The following is a 20,168-nucleotide window of genomic DNA, read 5'->3' as shown; positions in this document are numbered from 1 at the left end:
CTTTATATTGGTGTTGTTTTAGTCGCTAAGTGATGTTTGACTCTTTTGCAACCCAATGGACTGGTTCTTCTGTCCATGAGATTTCCCAGGCAAGTATATTGGAGTTGGTTGTCATTTCCTTCTCCATTCCTTTATATTACTTGCCACATATTTTTGGCTTAGGGTTTTAACTCTAGGAAGGCCAAGTGCTGTTTGTTTTGTGAATTGCTATAACCCCAGAGCCTGACATTTACTGATTACTCAATTAAACCAATGATAGAGGCCATGGTGAATTTCTTTTATTATGGTGGTCAAACTGAAGACATCTGCCTTTAGTAACTTTAAAGGTCAAAGTCATATTTTCCAACTTTATAGGTCAGATTTCTGAGCCCAAAAGATAGCAATCATTTGAGCAAATTCAAAGCCCTTTGTTTAGGAAAGTATCAACCCTGCTTGCAAGTGCTTCTTCACTATCTTCACAAGTGGCAGATGGCTCACCATCAGGGCAGAATTTAAGTAAAGCACTTTCATTTATGTAACAAAATGTCGTGTCACCAACTGTACCTTAGATTCTTAAAGTCTAAGGAACTCTTTTCAGGTGACACATATTATGCTAAAACAAACAAATATCTTGGCAGAGTCTGATAAAGATCTTTGACATAAGACTTAATGTCATAAGACGGTAATGGTCTAAAAGACTGCAATTTCTTCAGCTTTTAGAGTACTAACTTCAAAGCCAGACTGCTTGAATTAGCGTTCTGGCTCTAGGAGTATAATCTGGGCAAGTTACTTAACCTCTCTGTGCCTCAATCTTTACATTTTTAATATAGGAATAATATTAATCACAGGGTTGTTATAAAGATTGAGTTATTATATATGTGAAATGGTTAGATGGTATATGTTACCTCTATGATGATGACTCACATATCCAGGAAGAACATCAGCAAACTAAACCCATAGATGCCAAAGTTTTAACTACAGGAAGAGGTTTTTCCTTCTTGCTATATACCAATTGCTATGCTAAGAATGTTACATACACAATCACATTTATCATAGACAAAGCAGGGAAATCCAAAAAGCATCTACTTCTGCTTCATTGACTACACTAAAGCCTTTGAGAGTGTGGATCACAACAAACTGTGGAAAATTCTTAAAGAGAATACCAGACCACCTTACTTGCCTGCCGGGGTCCAGCCCTGGTGGATCCAGGGTAATTCGAAGGGGAGACGGTGTGGTGTCTTAGAAATAATTATTTAATTAGAAATATAAGAGAGATTAGGAAAAAATAGTACAGTAGGAAAATTTAGTGGAGAAAAGAGGCTGAATAACTTGGTTTATGTGGAGAACTAATAAAACCTCAGGACAAGAGGTTTGCACCATCTACATTAGGCCACCGGCACCCTTTTGAATAGTGGAGGGTGCCCCGCCTTGGGCTCCCTCTCTTGTGGGTCTTAGAAGCCAGGGCAAGTAAGTAAACATGGCAAGCCTCCATGCCCCAGATGGGAATTCAGCCTGAAAAGGAGAGGGAGGGAAAGGGAGAAAGAGAGAGAGACAAGGGGGAAACCAGTCTTTCCAGTGACTTGTCCATCCTCTATTGTCCGGAAAGGCCTTTTATACTTTTGATTGTACATAAAGATCAATGGATTAAACAAAATAATGCAGCATCAGCAGCCCTGACTCTTATTGAGACCAGGCTTTCTCTCTGTATACCTAGTTGTATACACAAGTCTTAGGTGATTTACATCATCTTCTGGCCAGAAGGCCAATTAACATTTTACAGCCCTTTTCTGAAAAGGGTTTGTCAACCAGAGAACTTATTTGTGTTGTTCTTCCCAAAGTCTGGTGCCACTCTCAGAAAGCACTAAATAAAGTTACATTCTTACATAGCAAGGACACAACAATTTATAACAATGAAAGAAGTACAGCGATTTATAACAAATGAGAAAAGTAATTAACTCAAAAGTTTAGTGTTGCTAACATCAAAACTACTATATTCCTTTTTCTATATCCCAATTACATTGATTAATATCCTTCAGGTGTCTAAAAGATAAAGAATATGGAGGCCTGGCAGAAGTCATTGACTCAACAGTGAAACCTGTCACCAATATAATTTTTAGCTCTTTAAAAAAGGCTTTGTATCTTTAAGATGCTTTAAGCTTCGTGCCTCTCGCGGTTGGGGGGCCGTAAACAATCACAAGTTGTAAAAGTCCGGACAGACCAGTCAGGTAAGTTAGAAAGCTATCAGAGGGGTTTAAGCCAAGACATTCTTTTTATATGCAGGAGACTGTTAACTGGAGCCCTAAGTTAATTCCTTTTAGAGGAAGGTGATTGGGGATGGCCCCCTGTTATGTCAGAAGAGTGGAAAGCACAGTACAATAAGGCAGGCAGACTCTGGTTTTGCGGGGTAGATATTCAGGAAAACCCAGGGGGAACCCCTGAAGCCAGATCACGCCTTTGTGTATGTCTGGCTTCCTTCCTCATGACCTTTGCCATGCGAGATTCCTCACGCTGGCTCCCAGCACTTGCCTCCTGAGAAACCTGTATGCAGGTCAAGAAGCAACAGTTAGAACCAGACATGGAACAACGAACTGGTTCAAAATTGGCAAAGAAGTATGTGAAGGCTGTATATTGTCACCCTGCTTATTTAACTTATATGCAGAGTACATCATGTGAAATGCTGGGCTGGATAAATCACAAGTTGGAATCAAGATTGCCAGGAGAAATATCAACATCCTCAGATATGCAGATGATATCACTCTAATGGCAGAAAACAAAGAAGAACTAAAGAGCCTCTTGATGACAGTGAAAGAGAAGAGTCAAAAACCTAGCTTAAAACTCAACATTCAAAAAACTAAGATCATGGCGTCCGGTCCCATTACTTCATGCCAAATAGATGGGGAAAAAATGAAAACAGTGGCAGATTTTATTTTCTTGGGCTCCAAAATCACTGCAGATGGTGACTGCAGCCACAAAATTAAAAGACGCTTGCTCCTTAGAAGCAAAGCTATGACAAACCTAGATAGCATATTAAGAAGCAGAGACATCACTTTACTGACAAAGGTCCATATAGTCAAAGCTATGGTTTTTCCAGTAGTCATGAATGGATGTGAGAGTTGGACCATTAAGAAGAGTGAGCACTGAAGAATTGATGCTTTTGAATGGTGGTATGGAGAAGACTTCTGAGAGTCCCTTGGACAGCAAGGAGATCAAACCAGTCAATCCTAAAGGATATCAACCTTGAATATTCATTGGAAGGACTGATGCTGAAGCTGAAGCTCTAATACTTTGGCTACCTGATGCAAAGAGCTGACTCATTGGAAAAGACCCTGATGCTGCAAAAGACTGAGGGCACAAGGAGAAAAAGAGGATGAAATGACTGGATGGCATCACCAACTCAATGGACATAGTTTGAGCAAACTCTGGGAGAGAGTGAAGGACTGAGAAGCCTGGCATGCTACAGTTGATGGGGTTGCAAAGAATTGGACACAACTTAGCAATTGAACAATTAAAAACAACAAGCCTTGAGGGAAGCACTGTCATTATTCCACTTTTATAGATAAGGAAACTAAACCTTTTAAGTTTTAAGTTACTTAAGAGTTTAAGGAACTTGCCCAGTTAGTCTCATGACTAGTAAATGGTAAAGTTATGATTTAAGCCCAGCAGCAGGAGCCAACAGCAGGCCAGGTAAAAATGATCTACAGTTGTATAGAAATCCACGAATTTAAGAGCAGAAGCAGATTGACAAGAATAAAGGTGAAAATTAAAAAATAAAAAAATGCACACTACTATTGGAGTATACTGCAGACGACTGCCAAAAGTCAGATTAGGACCAAACATATTTATTTTGTGACAGGTTATTATTCCAAGTGTTTTACATATTAACTACTGTGGGATGATGACAAACAATAAAGCTTTGTATACGTTATCATTTGCAACCTTCAAAATAACTTCAGGAGCTAAGTATCATGACCAGTTACTAGATTAGGAAACACTCATAGGTTAAATACAAGGTCATAGTCACACAGCTAGTATAGCTCAAGTTGGGATTTGAGCGTAAGTCTCCCTGACCCCCAAATCCATGCTCTAGAACACTATGAAAATGGAACCCCAAATTCTGTAAATATACCACCAGTACCATGAAGTTCAAATAAGGATTGATAAGTCAATTAAATATGGGACTCAATTAAATATTCTTTCTTTAAAATTCAAAATACATGTCAGTATGATAGGGATTCTGAAATGTTTCACCGTTAAAAAAGAAATCCTGATTAACTCTGTTTAACTCGGCATTTCCTAGTCTTACTTACCATGGAACACTTTTCAATGGGTAACATATACTAAAACCCTCTAGGACTAAAATTTGTAAACAGTAGATAGCAGGCTCCTTGCCCATGAGATGCTTTTTCAATGTGGATTTACACGAAAGATTTGTGGGTGGAATAAGAAGGGGAAGAAGGGAGACTGAACAATCTAACGGGAAGCTGTGGAAGACAGCGGAAAGGGTTATGGAATCCAGCAGACCAGGTTCACAGCCCGACTCCCAGTCAGTCCCATGTCTGTGAACCACTCAACCTCACTGAGTTTCTATCTCCCTTAACTGAGGACATTAACTACTATTTCACAAAATGACTGTGTTTATTATTCAATAAATGTATCTATTATTATGCAGACACCTACCAGTAATCTTATTCTATTAAAAGTCAATCATCTTTTAAAAGCAAAATTGATTTGTCTTGCAAAGAAAATCAAGGAAGCAGGGATTATGGCTCCTCTAGACTTGCTTCTCTCCAACAGCCATGAAATGGAAGTGACTGAAACCTTGGGATAGAGTGACTATTTTAGAACTGATGCATAAAGTAGCAACAGTGAAATAAACACCTTGTGTTTTAGGAAAGTAGACTTCAGAATGGTCAAGAAAAAGGTAATTTGTGTCCCAGGGCAGGGACAATATTATAGGACAGGTGGCACAGAAGAGTGTCAGCCAAATTAATTTCTCATGGGGCATTCATCAATTATCCATTCTGGAGAAAAGAGAAAAAGAGAATGATAACAAATGAATGTGGGAATTTGCCAGTTATCTTTTAATGAGGTGGCCTGTAGTATAACTAACATTTAGCTAGAAACACATGATTCATTACAAATTCAAAAACAGCCATAAATCTACAAAAACATTCTGAGGAAATAAAAAACCCAGAAAACAGCAAGGCTTGCAAAAAACAAACAAAAAAAAATTGCAAAGGACAACAAAAAGCCATTTTTGGATAAGTTCAGAGTCAGAAGCACAAGAAAGCACCAGTTTTGGTGTTTGGGGCAAATGAAGCAACAGGGAGGACTGAAAGAAAGCAGAACTATGAATTCTTACTTCCTCTAACATGCATTATCTTCAAAGCCCTCTCCCCACTCAAAAACCCAAAAACCAAAAATACTAAAATAGTAAGAGAAAAATTATGTCTATGATAGGTGAGGAAGCTTATGATTTGGTGGGGAGTTTGTATGTAAAGAAATATCAACATTAGGAAACATACAAGGGCCATAAAAGAAAAACAAAATGCTAGCAGAGTATGAAGGAGAGAGAGATGAAGGTTGACTGGGGAAAGAGGGGAAGTTTCCAAAAGAAATTATCTTTGAGTGGGTGTTGAAAGATGTGTGGGATGTTGGCTAAAGTAAGAGGGTGGGAGGGCATGTGAGGCAGAGGTGACGACAGGAGGAGAGGTGTCACGATGGTCATGGGGACACTGTGAGGCTAGATTCAGCAGAGTGGTACCAGTTTGGAGCAGGCCCTAAGTGCCAAAGAACTCAGTGCTTTCATTCTGCCACTATCCTAGAGAACAGGAATTCCACCAGTGTGAGGGGTGGGAGCTGGTTCCCTGGAGGATTAACAGTAAAATCTGAGCACAGCAGGGAGCACAGCAATCATTCCACAACTTTGAGTTGATTATGCTGATGAATGCATGTCACATAAATGCAGGCTGAGCATATGTCCAAATTCGTCTGGGAATAGTTCTGGTTTCAAATGGTTGTCCTTCCATGATTATTAATAGCAACCCCTATTACTGTCAGACATGGCATGGTTTGAATAACAAATTTTGAGGCTACTCTAGGTACATGGAACTTGGGGACAATCTCTCTGTGTTTAGTAGCAATATACATGTATTTAAATAGTCACAAACTATAAAGACTCTGCCTGCCAATGCAGGAAACACAAAAGATGTGAGTTCAGTCCCTGGGGTTGGGAAGATCCCCTGGAGGAGAGCATGGCAACCCACTCCAGTATTCTTGCCCGGAAAATTCAATGGACAGAGGAGCCTGGCAGACTACAGTCCATGTAATAGCAAAGAATGACTGAGTGACTGAGAATACAAACTATAGGAAAGAGCTTCCTTACAGTTTGCATGCTGTACCATTAGCAGCCAATAGATAGGCTGCTAACGGGTTGCAGATGAGCTATAAGACACTGAAAGTTAGGTGTTTTATAGAGGTAAAAACTTAAAAGCATTTTTTATAACTATTCAAAATCTATCAGAGCTGGCATTCTCTTTGAGAACCCTTTGTATAATTTTCTTTATGAATCCTGTGAATTCTGTCATTCAAGTCCTTACAGATTCCCCTAGTATTTCCTCTATGTTCCCCTGGCGTGTTTTACAAATCTCTTACAGGAAAAAAGACTGGAAAACACCAGTGTAGATTTATTTAATAGCAGGAGATTAAAAAAGTCAGGATACAATGTACCTGTAAAAAGTTATCATGCGCATACCCACATGCATACCTGCAGCTATGAGTACCCGTCAGGGAGACAGCACCAGAGACAAAAACGGGCAAGTCCATCATGCAGGACTTTGTTTTCAGGTCACTTGGCCCAGCAGTGAAAACACGAAATTAAGAGTCTAGTGATTTTCATTCCAGTCCTGTTTTGCCACTATTACTCATGTGAACTTGGGAGTATCATTGACCCTTTCAGAACCTGTTTCCTCACTCGACAAATGGAAATAACTAACGTCAGGTGGTTATTTATTGTAAAAATAAAATGAGATCATGTAAGTGAAACCCTTTGTAAAACCTGCAGTGCTATAAAAATGTAAGGTGTAACCAAAGAATTATGTTCTTCAGGGTCTCATTCTCTTAGGGCTGGCCTTCTCTTCCTCTCACTGGTGAGCTCCTGGGTTTTCTTGGTAGGATCCCCCAGTCCTCCTCTCACTCTAAACACATTCATTCCCACTGCTCCCACCATTACCCATTCACTGACCTCTGCCAAGCCCATATCTTAAGCTCAGCTCTCTCTCTCTCCCCCAAATTCTGGTCTTATATATGCAAACTATTTATGAACAGCTACCCTTAAATCGGTCCCATGGACTTCAAAGCAAGGTACCAAACTCTATGACCTTCACCCTCAGACCTGCTCCTTTTCCTAATCAGGCGCATCATCACCATTCACCCAGTTACTGCAGAGTCTGTCCCAGAAGTCATCTTTGACTCCTTTCTCTCCTTCACTCTTGCAGTCAGCAACTCTGGCCAGCCTCACTCCAAACCCATCCCATTTTATTAGCTCATGCTCTCCCCTCTCATCTGGATAATTGCTTCTCAAGCGGTCTTTTCCCTCATTTATTTTCTTAAACTTAGTCTCTATACTGCCACTGAGAAAACTGTTCCCAAATATAGATCTGACCATGTGATTTCCCTGCTAAAATCCTTTCAGCGGCTCCTTTCCTGGCCCATAGCACACTTCATTACCTGGCCTGTGCTTCCTTTCTACCTCACCTCTCTGGCTTCTGAGCTTTACACTCCAGCCACTCGGAATTACTTTCAGGGCCTTAAAGCTTGTACCATCTTCTCCCACTGGAACATTCCCTTTGTCTGGGGTGCCCTTTTGCCCCTCCTTTCTCTCCTTCTTTTCTTCCTCACCTCTTTCACTCGGCTGGCTCTTATGGAAAGTCAACCTAGCATAACGGTTGAGCTCTTAAACTCACAGTAACACAGGCTCCACCTCTTACAAGCTTTGTTATCAAAAGCAAGTCACTTTTCTTTATAGTTCAGTTTCCTCCTTTATAAAATAAGGAAAATAAGAACACCTATCTCATAGAATTATAGCACAAACTAAATGAACTGTATGTAAAGCACACAGCACAGTATCTGGCACAGAGTAAATGCTCAGGACATGCTTAATAGATGTTATTTTTACTGTAAATGAGCTTTCCTGGTGGCTCAGATGGTAAAGAGTCTGCCTGCAGTATGGGAGACCCAGGTTTGATCCCTGGGTCAGGAAGATACCCTGGAGAAGGAAATGACAACCCACTCCAGTATTCTTGCCTGGAAAATCCCATGATCAGAGGAGCCTGGCAGGCTACAGTCCATGAGGTTGCAAAGAGTTGGACATGACTGAGCGACTTTCTGTCTTTACTGTAAATGCTCACTCAGCCTTGATAATTCAGAGCTGATATCAGTGTGAAAGGGAAACATCTGCTCCTGATGCTAAGGTCAACACTGTAGTTGTTGTTTAGTTGCTCAGTCATGTCCGACTCTTTCAGACCCCATGGACTGTAGCCCACCAGGCTCCTCTGTCCATGGGATTTCCCAGGCAAGAATACTGGAGTGGGTTGCCATTTCCTTCTCCACAGGTTAACATTAGATGTCCTTTTTAAGGCAGCAATCCATAAATGCCTCTATCATAATTCTTCTATCATTCAAGTCACATTCTGTAACTGTCAGTAGATTTATCTCCCTTCACTGGACTGTAAACTCGTAAAGATTAGACATGTGTTTTATTGTTTCATCAACTCCTAGCATTGTTGTTCATTGAATTAATGATAACTTCAGAATTTTAACTTTATTAAGGATAGGATATTAGGCTAGGATATCGATTTTATTTTGGAAACACTAAAAGACTGTTAAAATTTCATACTATGACACATCTTAGACTAGGTAGGGAAGATAGTTAGGCCTGTCACCATGAAATTTAATTACACGTCTTCCTTTATAAACATAAATGAAGGAGAAAATAAATGGTAGACAGTTACCGTATAGTTTCATTTGTCAGTAAAAGTAAACATATGCTCACTAATTTAAAAGAAGTAATTGTGCATTAATAGGACGGTTAAGAACGATTATTACACTTTCACACCTCAGAAATATTTTCATATCAAGCTCAAGCCACATGTTAGCAATAGGATATCACACTAAAATAAAGTAATAAGGTTGGCATTTCTGTGCTCAGAGCCATATTTGTAGAGTTTTAGGAAAAGTAAAAAGGAAACTGGCTAAACCTCAATACAAAATAAAAAGTTAAAAGAATAAAGAATTAAAAGGAGAACTACAAATTAGGCATTATCTTACACACTTGTATTTGAATCAACCTGACTTTAATATTTGATTGGATCCACCAACAGGTTCTGTCTACCGAGACCAACTCATTTTGCTCACTTGTCAGAACTAATACTAATCAAACTATTCTTAAAGCCATTCTGCTGCCAGGTGTGTTTAAAGAAAATTTCACTAAATCAGCTAAAAATTACTGTGCTTAGTGAGTGAAATCTCTAATTTACATGAAGAAATATGTGTCAAGGCAAGTCGAGAAGGCAATAAGCAAAGCTTATTATATACTAACGTTTTAAAGTTAAATTTAGGAGTAAACATTCCAGTTCATGAATGCTTATGAAGAAGGTCACCAAGTTGGAGTTCTGCATGACATCCAGCTGAGCTGTCATTCAAAGCATACCCATACAGCCCAAAGACACATCATGCACAGAGAATTCAGGTGTGGTCACATTCGATTTCAACAAGTTTGAGGACATTTTACAGGATGAAAAATCTTGCTCAACTAGTCCAAAATCACTGTCATTTATAAGAAACAGGGGAAGCATTCAGCAGAAATATCAGCTTCAATAATCTTTCTTTTACATTATGTCACTGAAAGGATACATAGGATAAGAACTAGAAAGTTAAGAGGTGATTGAGGTTAGAAGTCACACTCTGGCCCTTTATTACCTTCAGTCATCATCTTTACCACCCCCTCTAAACTGTACAAAACCACTCCCTCCTATGAGCTCCTGTAACTGTACCTCTTCTGTGATACTTGTCAGCTCTTGCCTTTTTAATAGCTATACATGAGCATAGCTTCTTCATCATACTAAGCTGCAATTTCTGTGGGTCAGACTCACACACTAAGCTTTCAATCTGTGTTACATTTAAGTGACTGTACATGAAACCTGCTATCATGATAGCGGTCAAAGGATCCAAGATGCCTTTTTTAAAGAAATCTATTTTAGGGAATTCTCTAGTGGTCCAGTGGTTAGGGCTCAGAGCTTTCAGTACCTCAGTGCCATGGCTGGAGTTTCATCTTTGGTCAGATCCCACAAGCCACACGGCACAGCCAAAATAGAAAATAAAATAAAATTATTTTCTTCATAGAACAATTACTGAAATACTAATCACATTGATATGTATGTGCATTTCAATTCCACTTTAGAAGTAGAAAACCTACTACAAAAAAAGTTTTTAATTAATTTCTTATTTCATGATCATTGCAGAAAAACTAGACTATATAGATGGGAAACCTGAAGATAGAATCTTATGGACCAGAAAAAAAATCAGTATATTTTAAATTATGTCCTGCTTTTTCTATAAATCTATATATAGATTTATAAAGCTATCTGTTTTGATGTATAGATATTTCAAATGGTATAATGGCATATATGCTTTTTGTAGCATTTTCTCACTTAAAGCCCAGTATAAATCACTTGTACATAATTAAACTTTATTTTTACAACTTAATTGTTTGACTGCATAGTTTCCAAAATATGGGTTTACCATATTTACATAGTCTCTTATAGTTCTTAAATTTTTTTAAATAACACTGAAAATAAAAAAAAGAAAAGAAAGGTTGCTGAATGTTCTCTCACATATTTCTTAAATGGCAGTGATTTTGGACTAGTTTAAAAAGATTATTGTACCTATGAAATATTTCTATCTTTATAGCTATAGCTTTGACTATATGCATAATTACGTGAATTCATCCAGAGGGATTGTTGGGTCAAAGAATAAATACTTCCACAGCTTCCCATGGACACTGCCAAACTGCCATCAAAAAAGTTGTTAAAATTTACATTTTTTCCAGAAGCGTATACTTCTCAGTATCTCTACCTGTACCAGGATTTCCATTTTATAAAAATTTTTGCTTGCACAGCATTTTTAAATGTCTTCAGAATGTCCACCAAACTCCTTCCTTTTGTTCCCCTAATCTTCATCTACATCTCTCTCCATTGCCCTTCCCAGACTATTTTTGTCTGTGTTTTTCCACTGTTCAAGTCTTATGATGGCTTTGCTATCACACTGAAAGATGCCTAGCTATTTTATCACCTTAGAGCCAAAGTATCAGATTACTAATCTGATAAACATGCTAATGTAAAGGGGTCCTTTCCAGCAACATGTATGCAATATAACTTGAACAGTTTAAGAAAAATATAATCTACATCAGCAGTGTATTTAACTTACAGAGTAGTGGTTCTCAGTTTTTGCTGCACACTGAAATCACCTTGGGAACTGTTTAAAATACTGCTTCCTGGGACTCCTCTCCCAGAGATTCTGCACAAATTTGGTATACATTGTGAATCGGCCATTAGGATTCTTGAAGCCTTCCTAGCGGACTCTAATGTAGCATCTGTGTTTGAAATGACTTGAGAAAGATCCTAAGTAGCTTCTTCTTAGGTGATATTGAAGGACCCCAAGGAAGAAAAGCACAATGAACATAATCTCCATACTCTGACTCATCTGCAGAAGATAAAGGAGATGAGAAGGGACAGGGAGTGGTGAAGCATTTGCCAATGACAACAGAATAAAAGTAGCATTCACTTTTTTTTCTTTTTGGCCACATCACATGGCATCTTAGTTCCCCAACCAGGAATCAAACCCATGCCCCCTTCAGTGAAAGGCGCAGAGTCTTACCACTGGACTGCTAGGGAAGTCCCAAGCCTTCACATTTCCTGATATTAGGCAGGTGCCTGCTGTATTAGGAAATTGACCAAGCCTTACCACTGAAGTAGCTTTTCTAATGGAGCCAATCAATTCAAACTAAAATGATGTGGACAATAAACTTTATGCCAGGCAATTTAGTGGCAGCAGTCCAGGTTTCAATGAGGTAGTCTACTTCCAGTTTACATTTACTGTTTCAACAAAGTTGAGCAGTACTACAGATTTTCCCCACAACCCACAGTGGCCCTTTGGGACAATACTTAGAAGAATATTGGAGTGGGTTGCCATTCCCTTCTCCAGGGGATCTTCCCAACCCAGGGATTGAACCCGGGTCTCCCACATTGTAGGCAGACGCTTTTACTGTCTGAGCCACCAGGGAAGTTCACTTAGAAGAATAACTACAATCAATTCCAGCCATTAAAATACATTACAGCACTCTTACAAAGCATCAATAGCTATCAGCCCTATTATACAAGGAAAGCTGAGGGTCAGAGAAGGTTGGTTAATGGGCTGGCCTTGCAGCCAGCAAGTGGCCTGGCTGAGGAGGGATTCCGGGAGGCATGAGTAACAGTCATGCTCTGTTTACTACCAAGTGTCAAGTGCATTGCCTTTTCCCCAGGACAATTTGAAGTGACACTGGTAAACTGCTTTCCTGGGTAGAATATGCTTTCTTGTGGGCTGAATGATCTTTCTGATGTTTTACAGTTCTGAAGACAAATGATAAGAGCCACTTGTGTGCTAACCCAACTCCAACCAGTGTCCAGTGAGGATACTCTGCTACCTTATCTGTCTCTGTGACCTGGCACTATAAACATTATCATTCCCAAACACCAGCTAAGGGCACACTCTGCAGATGACCGTAAGGTCTAAAGGCCTTACTGGACTGGTTGCTTTGTTGGGGAAGAAAGACATTTTTCCAATCATGGCTTTTTTTCAAATTAGTTATGATAGGGAAGATTTCCTTGGATCAGAAAGGCAAGAATAATCTCTGTGGCCAACACAGTAGTTTGACTTATTTTTTCTTTCTTTCTGTTTTTCTTATCATTAGGCATTATTCTTTTTACTGTAGAAGGCCATTTAAGCCACCCAGGTAAATATCATTGTATCCCAGAATCTTTAAAGGGTGCTACTCCCCAGTAACAAAATTTCTGGAGGAACAGAGTGATTGTAGAGCATCCTGCACAAGACTGCCTTTCTTGGAGCCCATGCTAGAGAAGGGGATGGTCATTCTTTCCTCTGGTCAACATTGTAGTAAGCAGGAGGGAAGGAAGAGGCTATTGCCTCATAGACTCTTCCTAAGAGAAAATGGGGGACTTGAGGGTGGAAACGTGGCTGGATTCAAGAATAGCAAAATCTTCCTATAAATGTGCTATAATACCCTAGTTAAGGGATTTGTGATAGGACAACACCTCAGAGACTAGGTAATCCTACACACAGCTGGAATGCACAGGGAAAAGGAATATCAATCCTCTAGGAAAATCCTGTTTGTTTGTTTGTTTTTTCTCTCTCTCCTTAGTTGTCATTCTTTAAAGGAATTTACAAAAATAACCTGAGGTTAAAGCTCAAGGTTGGAGAAGGGGAGGAGTCTCGGTTTGGGAGGAGGGTCAGGAGTTTAGATAGAGCAGGATGCTCAGAAAACCCTGTTTAGTCTTGCACAATCAGACTTGACAGCTGATTGTAGTCTAGATTTTAGATGGTCTGGCACTAAAAATAATGCCTCTTACATAGAATAAACCAGAAAGTTACATTTTTCTGTCTACGGGGTTAAAAAAAATATACACTCAAGGTACAGTAAAGAGAACTGTCACCCTGCCAGGCTAAGCCTGGATATCCTGACTCAGGCAAAGGTTAGCTCTTCTACAGTTAAGGACATAAACGGAATGCTGCAGGGCGCAAAACAAGAGCATCATGCAAACACCTGCTGTCACTACCGCCACAGCCTCTCCCGCAGCCAGCCAGGCCTCTCCGCCTCCTTTGTTGGGCTGAGCTGAGGCGCGCCGGCCATGACGAGCAGATCTGTGCCATTCCCTAAGTACTGTGGGAGCCCAGGCTGCTGCCCGCGGCAATGGAGGGCTCCACTGTCGGACACAGTGCGAGATCACCGTGCCAAGTCTGCTCTTAACGTGGCTGCATTCCCAGGAACCAGAGCCTTGCTACAACACTTAACTCGCTCTCTGCCGCCCTCTATGAGAGAACAAAATGGGGGTTGGGGTGGGTTATAAAACGCTGGAACATTGATTTCTGACGTTGCAAACCAAGATAGAAGGTGACATTTAGGAAAGACGAAGGATTTAAACAGTCGTCAAATTCTGCTCAAGAACTTCACCTTCTCCGGTATCAACACAGACGAAGACACAGACCCAACCCGCTGCTAGCCAAGAAGCGAATGCGACATCCTGAAAATGTCAGCCTGAAACACTTTAAAAAGCAATAGCTTTATTGCGCCACAAAAATACGCATCTCACGGGACAAAGGCCGGAAATTCTCTTTCCCCCTAAAATATTGCTTAAGAGAAGGGACAGAGAATCAGCCCTGGGCTGCGTCTCACCACTTGCTGTGCGCTCCGGAAAGTGGCGTCCAGCAGCATCAGCTTCCAGGGATCGGAGACGGAGCTGGGCAGAGGGATGTAGATGTAATAGGCAGCCAGTGCCACTAGGGCGGTAAGCAGGACACAGGACGACCTCATCCTCCTCCGGCTCGGCTGGCCTGCCGGACGGACGAGGAGGAAAGGGCAATACCACCCAAAGACCTCAAGCAAGTTTCTGCGAGGGCCAGCCGCTCATTCACCCGTTTCTTGTGTGCCCAGAGCCAATCAGAGGCGGCGTCGGGAGGAAGTCGGAGCGCTGACTTACCCCCTCCACTGTGTCCTTGCAGAGTGTTGCAGACACTCCAGGTCTGAGAAAGCTGTGGGGCTGTGCTGGGCGAAGAACAGCGGACTCCGGAGGACACAGGTGTGTATTGCACACCAGTGACCAAGGGCTTCCCTTCTGCAGGTTTCCAAACGGAAACAGTCCCGGAATAGTTTAAGTGCATTAAGTTTCCCTCTGTCTAAAGCACATCTGACTCAAAATGGAGTCAGATGTGAGAAAGATAATAAAACGATAGTAAAAATTCACTGACTTCTACAGCCAGATTTGCAAAGGAATGTAAAGCCTATCTGATATGTAGTGAGAGAAGATAACAAATTCTTATAGCTCAAGCAAACGATCAGCCAGTAGTACAATACATCAAGCACACAAATCTTGGTTTCCAGATCTCATTCTCCAATCAAAAGAACCATGACTCTGCCATGGCTCCTTGGAGAAAAGACTGATTGTAGGGCTGAGGCAGGTAAAGTACAGGATGGACCTGATCTAGAAGATGAGGAAGTGCTAAAAAATGATGAGAACTTGGTCAAAAGGACACAGTTGGCAGCTTTAAGGGTCTTCCGATGTCAAAAACGGGGATAATTTTAGCATCAAAATAAATAATAATAATGGATTATAAACCATTAAATAAAATAAATATCTAGGAGTCTATACTAATATAAATAAATGGGAAAAACTATGTGAAAAAATTTCTTTCAGTGGGTCAGTGGTAACAGAAAAAATATTTGAATCCAGATTTCCTATTAAAGATAGGGGGAGGGGAGTGGATATAGAATGAGAGAGAGACAGAGAGAGAACTTCAGCAGAATTACAACCAGAGATTCAGAAGGAAAAATTGGGAAGAAATGTTTTAAGGAGGTGGTTAGAGAATAACTCCAAAGCTATTGATCAAGGCCTTAAAACACCTGGCACATATAATTTTGCAACTTAATATAGTAATTTAAATTTAACCTAATCCAAAGTAATAAAATAATCATAAATTGGGGGCTGAAAATGAGATTATTGGGAGAAAGTTGGCCTCCTATTCAAAGTTTGGAAGAAAATACTTATGTGAAAGGTACACTTCAATGATGTTTCAAGCATTCAAGTTTGAGATAATCATTTTATATCTTTTTGTAGTTACTCGTTAAACATATAACTCTGAACAGAAAGAGATATATTAATTTGTGGGTGTGTGTATGTACATAAAGTTAGAAGCTAGTCTCTGTGGGTGATTACAGATAATCCCAGAGCTATCAATAGAGTTGACAACTGCATTGATTAACATTTTAATTAATGTTAACATTAAGGATGACATTAATTTGCTTTCAGATAATCTGTAAAATAATTCAGAGTTTTACCTTATAGACTTTAATATTTTTCTCCTGAATTTTGATTGTATTCATAAAATCATAGATCTTAGAGCTGATGGCTAAACAAATAACAACAAACCACCCACAGCTGACCCATTGTTCTATCTTCAGCCAGTAGTAATAAGCTTGATATACAGATGAGCCTTCTGAGACCCAGAGTAGCCTCAAGAAGCCTCTTCTAGTTTGTAAGTGATAGGACCAATATTTATTTTTTCTGGACTTCCCTAGTGGTTCAGTGGTTAAGAATCCTCCTGCCAGGATTCTTGTGCAGGGGATATGGGTTTGACCCTGACTCAGGAAGAGTCCACATACTGAAGGGCAACTCGAGCCCTAGAATCTGTGGTCTGCAACAAGAGCACTGAAGGCAGGTTCTTTACTGTCTGGGCTGCCAGGGAAGCCAGAAGTCACCACAATGAGAAGCCTGAGCACTGCAACTAGAGAAAGCCCATGCATGCAATGAAGACCCAATGCAGCCAAAAATAAATGAGGTAATAAATTTTTAAAATACTGTTGGTTGGAACTGAGAATATAAAAACAGAAACATTTTTTAAAAAATATTTATTTCTCCTGCCTCCCAATGCTGTGTAACTTCTCTTCGGCAGTACACTAAGAGATAGAAACTAAGAAGAAAAAAAAAAAAGAAACCACTGTCTTAATAATCTTCAGTGCTTCTTCTGTAGATCTGAGATTCCTTAAAAAAAAATGAAACCAATCTGAGATAAATTTAAACACCTTTATCATTTGTTTCTAATACTTCATTCATTCAACAAATATGAATGAACAAATAGTGGTCCACACTGGGAAATAAAGGAGTTGGGGGCAAGGCAGTAAGATCTCGGCTCTTTCTGATTTTTACATGTTTGGTGGTGATGGTGGTTGTGAAATGAGAGTAAGGAAGGTACAGAAAGGAAAGGCAAACAACAGATAAACAATATAACTACAAACCAGGTTCTGTGGTTAACATTCTGAATGTATAAACTCATTTAGTCTTTACAACAGTTCTCATGAAGTATGTACTTTTATTATTCCGAAAACAGAGGCACTGAAAGATGAAGTGCTTGTCCCCAAGTCACCCAAGTGGTAGAGGTGTACTGGGGAGTTGAGCCCATTGAGTCTGGCCCCTGTGCTCACGCACTTTACCACTCAACTCTGCTGCCAAGAGGTTAGGACTGGGAAGAAAACAGAACAGTGTGGTGTGACACCTTGTGGCTGGTTGCTGCTTTAAACTGGCTGATGAAGGGGACTTAAGGATTGTGTGTGCTTCTTTAAGTCACTTCAGTTCTTAAGTTGCTTCAGTACTTTAAGTCGCTTCAGTCGTGTCTGACTCTGTAACTCTTCGGACTGTAGCCCACCAGGCTCCTCTGCCCATGGGATTCTCCAGGCAAGAATACTGGAGTGAGTTGCCATGCCTTCCTCCAGGGGATCTTCCAGCCCCACATCTCCTGGGTCTCCTGCATTGCAGGAGGATTCTTTACTGCTGAGCCATCAGGGAAGCCCTCTTTAAGGAGATGTCATTTGAACTGAGAACTGAGTGACTATAAAGAGTTAGCCATGCAGGAATCTAGAGGGTAGGGAACAAGAGCAGTGGCCTTGAAATGTCACCAGGTCAAGGAACAGACAGATGGCGAGACAGCTTTCTCTGCAAAGGGTGTGGTGGAGCAGGCCCAGTCAAGAGGTAGCAGGGGTGCAGAAGGGTGGGTTATCTAGGACTGTGTAGGACATGATATTGAGGTGCCGTGGAGAGCCACTGGAGACCTTGCAGCAGGGGAGCAACAGAATCGGATCTATATTTGAGAAGAACCACTCCAGCTGCAGTGTAGAGAATAGTTATCCAGATCAGAGAGGATGGTGACTTGGAGGGGCCACTGCGGTGGGACAGAAGAAAGGGGCAGATTGAGAACACATTTTAGCGATGGGAGAGATATGACATACTCATAGATTGTGAAGGGTGACTGAAAAATCTCCTAACTCAAAACTGTACTCTTCACATTTCAGGCTGATTGGAGAAGAGTATATGTGGGAGGGATTATGGCCGGTATCAGTGGCTGTTTACTTTGCAGAAAAATGACCATGGCACTGCTCAAAGAATCTATTGTGTGCACACGCCTGTGCATCCACACACGTGCGTGCACGCACGTGCACACACACCTACCTTCTAAAATAATACAGAAATTTTAAAATCTGAAGGTAAATCAGATCAGTAGAAAACATGAGAGACCATTTTTTTTAAACCAGCATGTGGTCAGCATTAGCTCAGGTACTGCCAAAGGAGAAAGATACTCTTCAGTAAGACACAAGCTGATATCTTTGACCAAAGGTGTGTGTGCATGCTCCGTCGTGTCTGACTCTGAGACACCAAGGACTGTAGCCCACCAGGCTCCTCTGTCTATGGAATTTTCCAGGCAAGAATACTGGAATGAGTTGCCATTACCTCCTCCAGGGTATCTTCCCCACCCAGAGATATATCCCGCATCTTTTTTGTCTCCTCCATTGGCAGGCAGATTCTTTACCACTAGCACCACCTGGGAAGCCCAAAGTTATTACTCATTTAAAGGTTAGGTACCTTTACATTTCATGCAAAGATGGACTCAATAAAGGACAGAAATAGTATGGACTTAACAGAAGCAGAAGATATTAAGAAGAGGTGGCAAGAATACACACGAGAACTGTACAAAAAAGCTCTTCATGACCCAGACAATCACGATGGTGTGATCACTCACCTAGAGCCAGACATCTTGGAATGTGAAGTCAAGTGGGCCTTAGGAAGCATCACTACGAACAAAGCTAGTGGAGGTGATGCAACTACTGAGCTCGCGTGCCCTGGAGCCCATGGTCTACAACAGGAGGACCCACCACAATGAGAAGCCTGAGCACTGCAATTACAGAAAGCCTGTGAGCAGCAATGAAGACCCATCACACCCAAAATTTAAATAAGTAAAGTTAAAATAATAAATAAAAATAATATAATAATAAATAAATAATAAAAAGTAATAAACAGGAAAATGAATGGAAGAAAACTTGCTAAGTTTTATAGTAGAGGTGCAGAAAGAATGTCTGCATAGAAGTACACAGACAAGGGAAGAGAGGCATATGCAAGCATATTGTGTCTAAGGTTTGGTGGAAGAGCATGACACTTTCCAGGACCAATTTCTGTTGATTTGTGAATGGTGTAAACAAATCTGTTCTTAACTGAACTACTGGTAGAACCAGAGTCAGTGATTTACAATCAGAATTCATTTCACTGATTTAGTTGCATTGATGTAAATCAATGGCAGGATAATCAGTGTATACTTCTCAAGAATAAGTGATTCAGGGACTTCCTGGTGGTCCAATGGTTAAGAATAAGCCTGCCAATGCAGATGACATGCATTCAATCTCTGGTTCAGGAACTAAGATCTTACATGTTGTAGGGCAGCTAAGCCCATGGCCTAGAGCCCGTGCTCCACAACGAGAGAAGCCACAGCAAGGAGAAACCTGTAGGGAACAAGGTATAAAGAAGGTTGAAAAGTGCTTGCAAACGAGACTCTCAACCAGGGCTGAACATTCTTGCAAACGAGATGTTCTGCCCAGTGTAGGGAACTAGGTTTAAGGAAGGTTGAGAAGTGCTTGCAAATGAGACTTTCAACCAGGGCTGAACATTCTTGCAAACGAGATGTTCAGCTAAGAATCCTGTTTGTTCCCGTGGGAAAAGAACATTTCTTGCACACAAGGATGTTTCTCTGATTCCTCAAAAGGAACAGACCCTGGGACAAAACGGATTCTAAGTTGATAAAAAAGTTCCCCAAAACAAAGTCTTAGCTGCAGTAAATAAGTCAAGGTAAAGGGTATCTCGCCCTGTGCCTGCGCACTGTATAGTCTCTGAATCCTAGTGCTTGGCAGCTTGCCCTGTAGGTTGTTGTGCAAGGGATATAAAATAAAGTAGCTGTAAAAAGCAAGTGTTAAAAGATAAAGATTCAAACCACTCTGCAGTGTTGGTGTTTCATTCCGTCGCCGGCAGAAACCCGCTCAC

General features: G+C 40.6%; 1 protein-coding gene across 1 annotated transcript in view; it reads right to left on the bottom strand.

Moving 5' to 3' along the window:
- The window catches only part of NCEH1 (neutral cholesterol ester hydrolase 1), a 67,646-nt gene extending 53,020 nt beyond the window's left edge, over nucleotides 1-14,626 (bottom strand). The window contains exon 1 of the mRNA XM_068987858.1: nucleotides 14,489-14,626. Within this exon, the coding sequence (XP_068843959.1) occupies nucleotides 14,489-14,626 (138 nt within the window). The remainder of the gene's footprint in view (nucleotides 1-14,488) is intronic.
- Between the last annotated feature and the right edge of the window lie 5,542 nt (nucleotides 14,627-20,168).

This window comes from Capricornis sumatraensis, chromosome 1 (assembly GCF_032405125.1).
Source record: "Capricornis sumatraensis isolate serow.1 chromosome 1, serow.2, whole genome shotgun sequence".
NCBI lineage: Eukaryota > Metazoa > Chordata > Mammalia > Artiodactyla > Bovidae > Capricornis > Capricornis sumatraensis.
The sequence above is the reverse complement of the archived record's forward strand: the minus strand, read 5'-3'. Positions and strand labels throughout refer to the sequence as shown.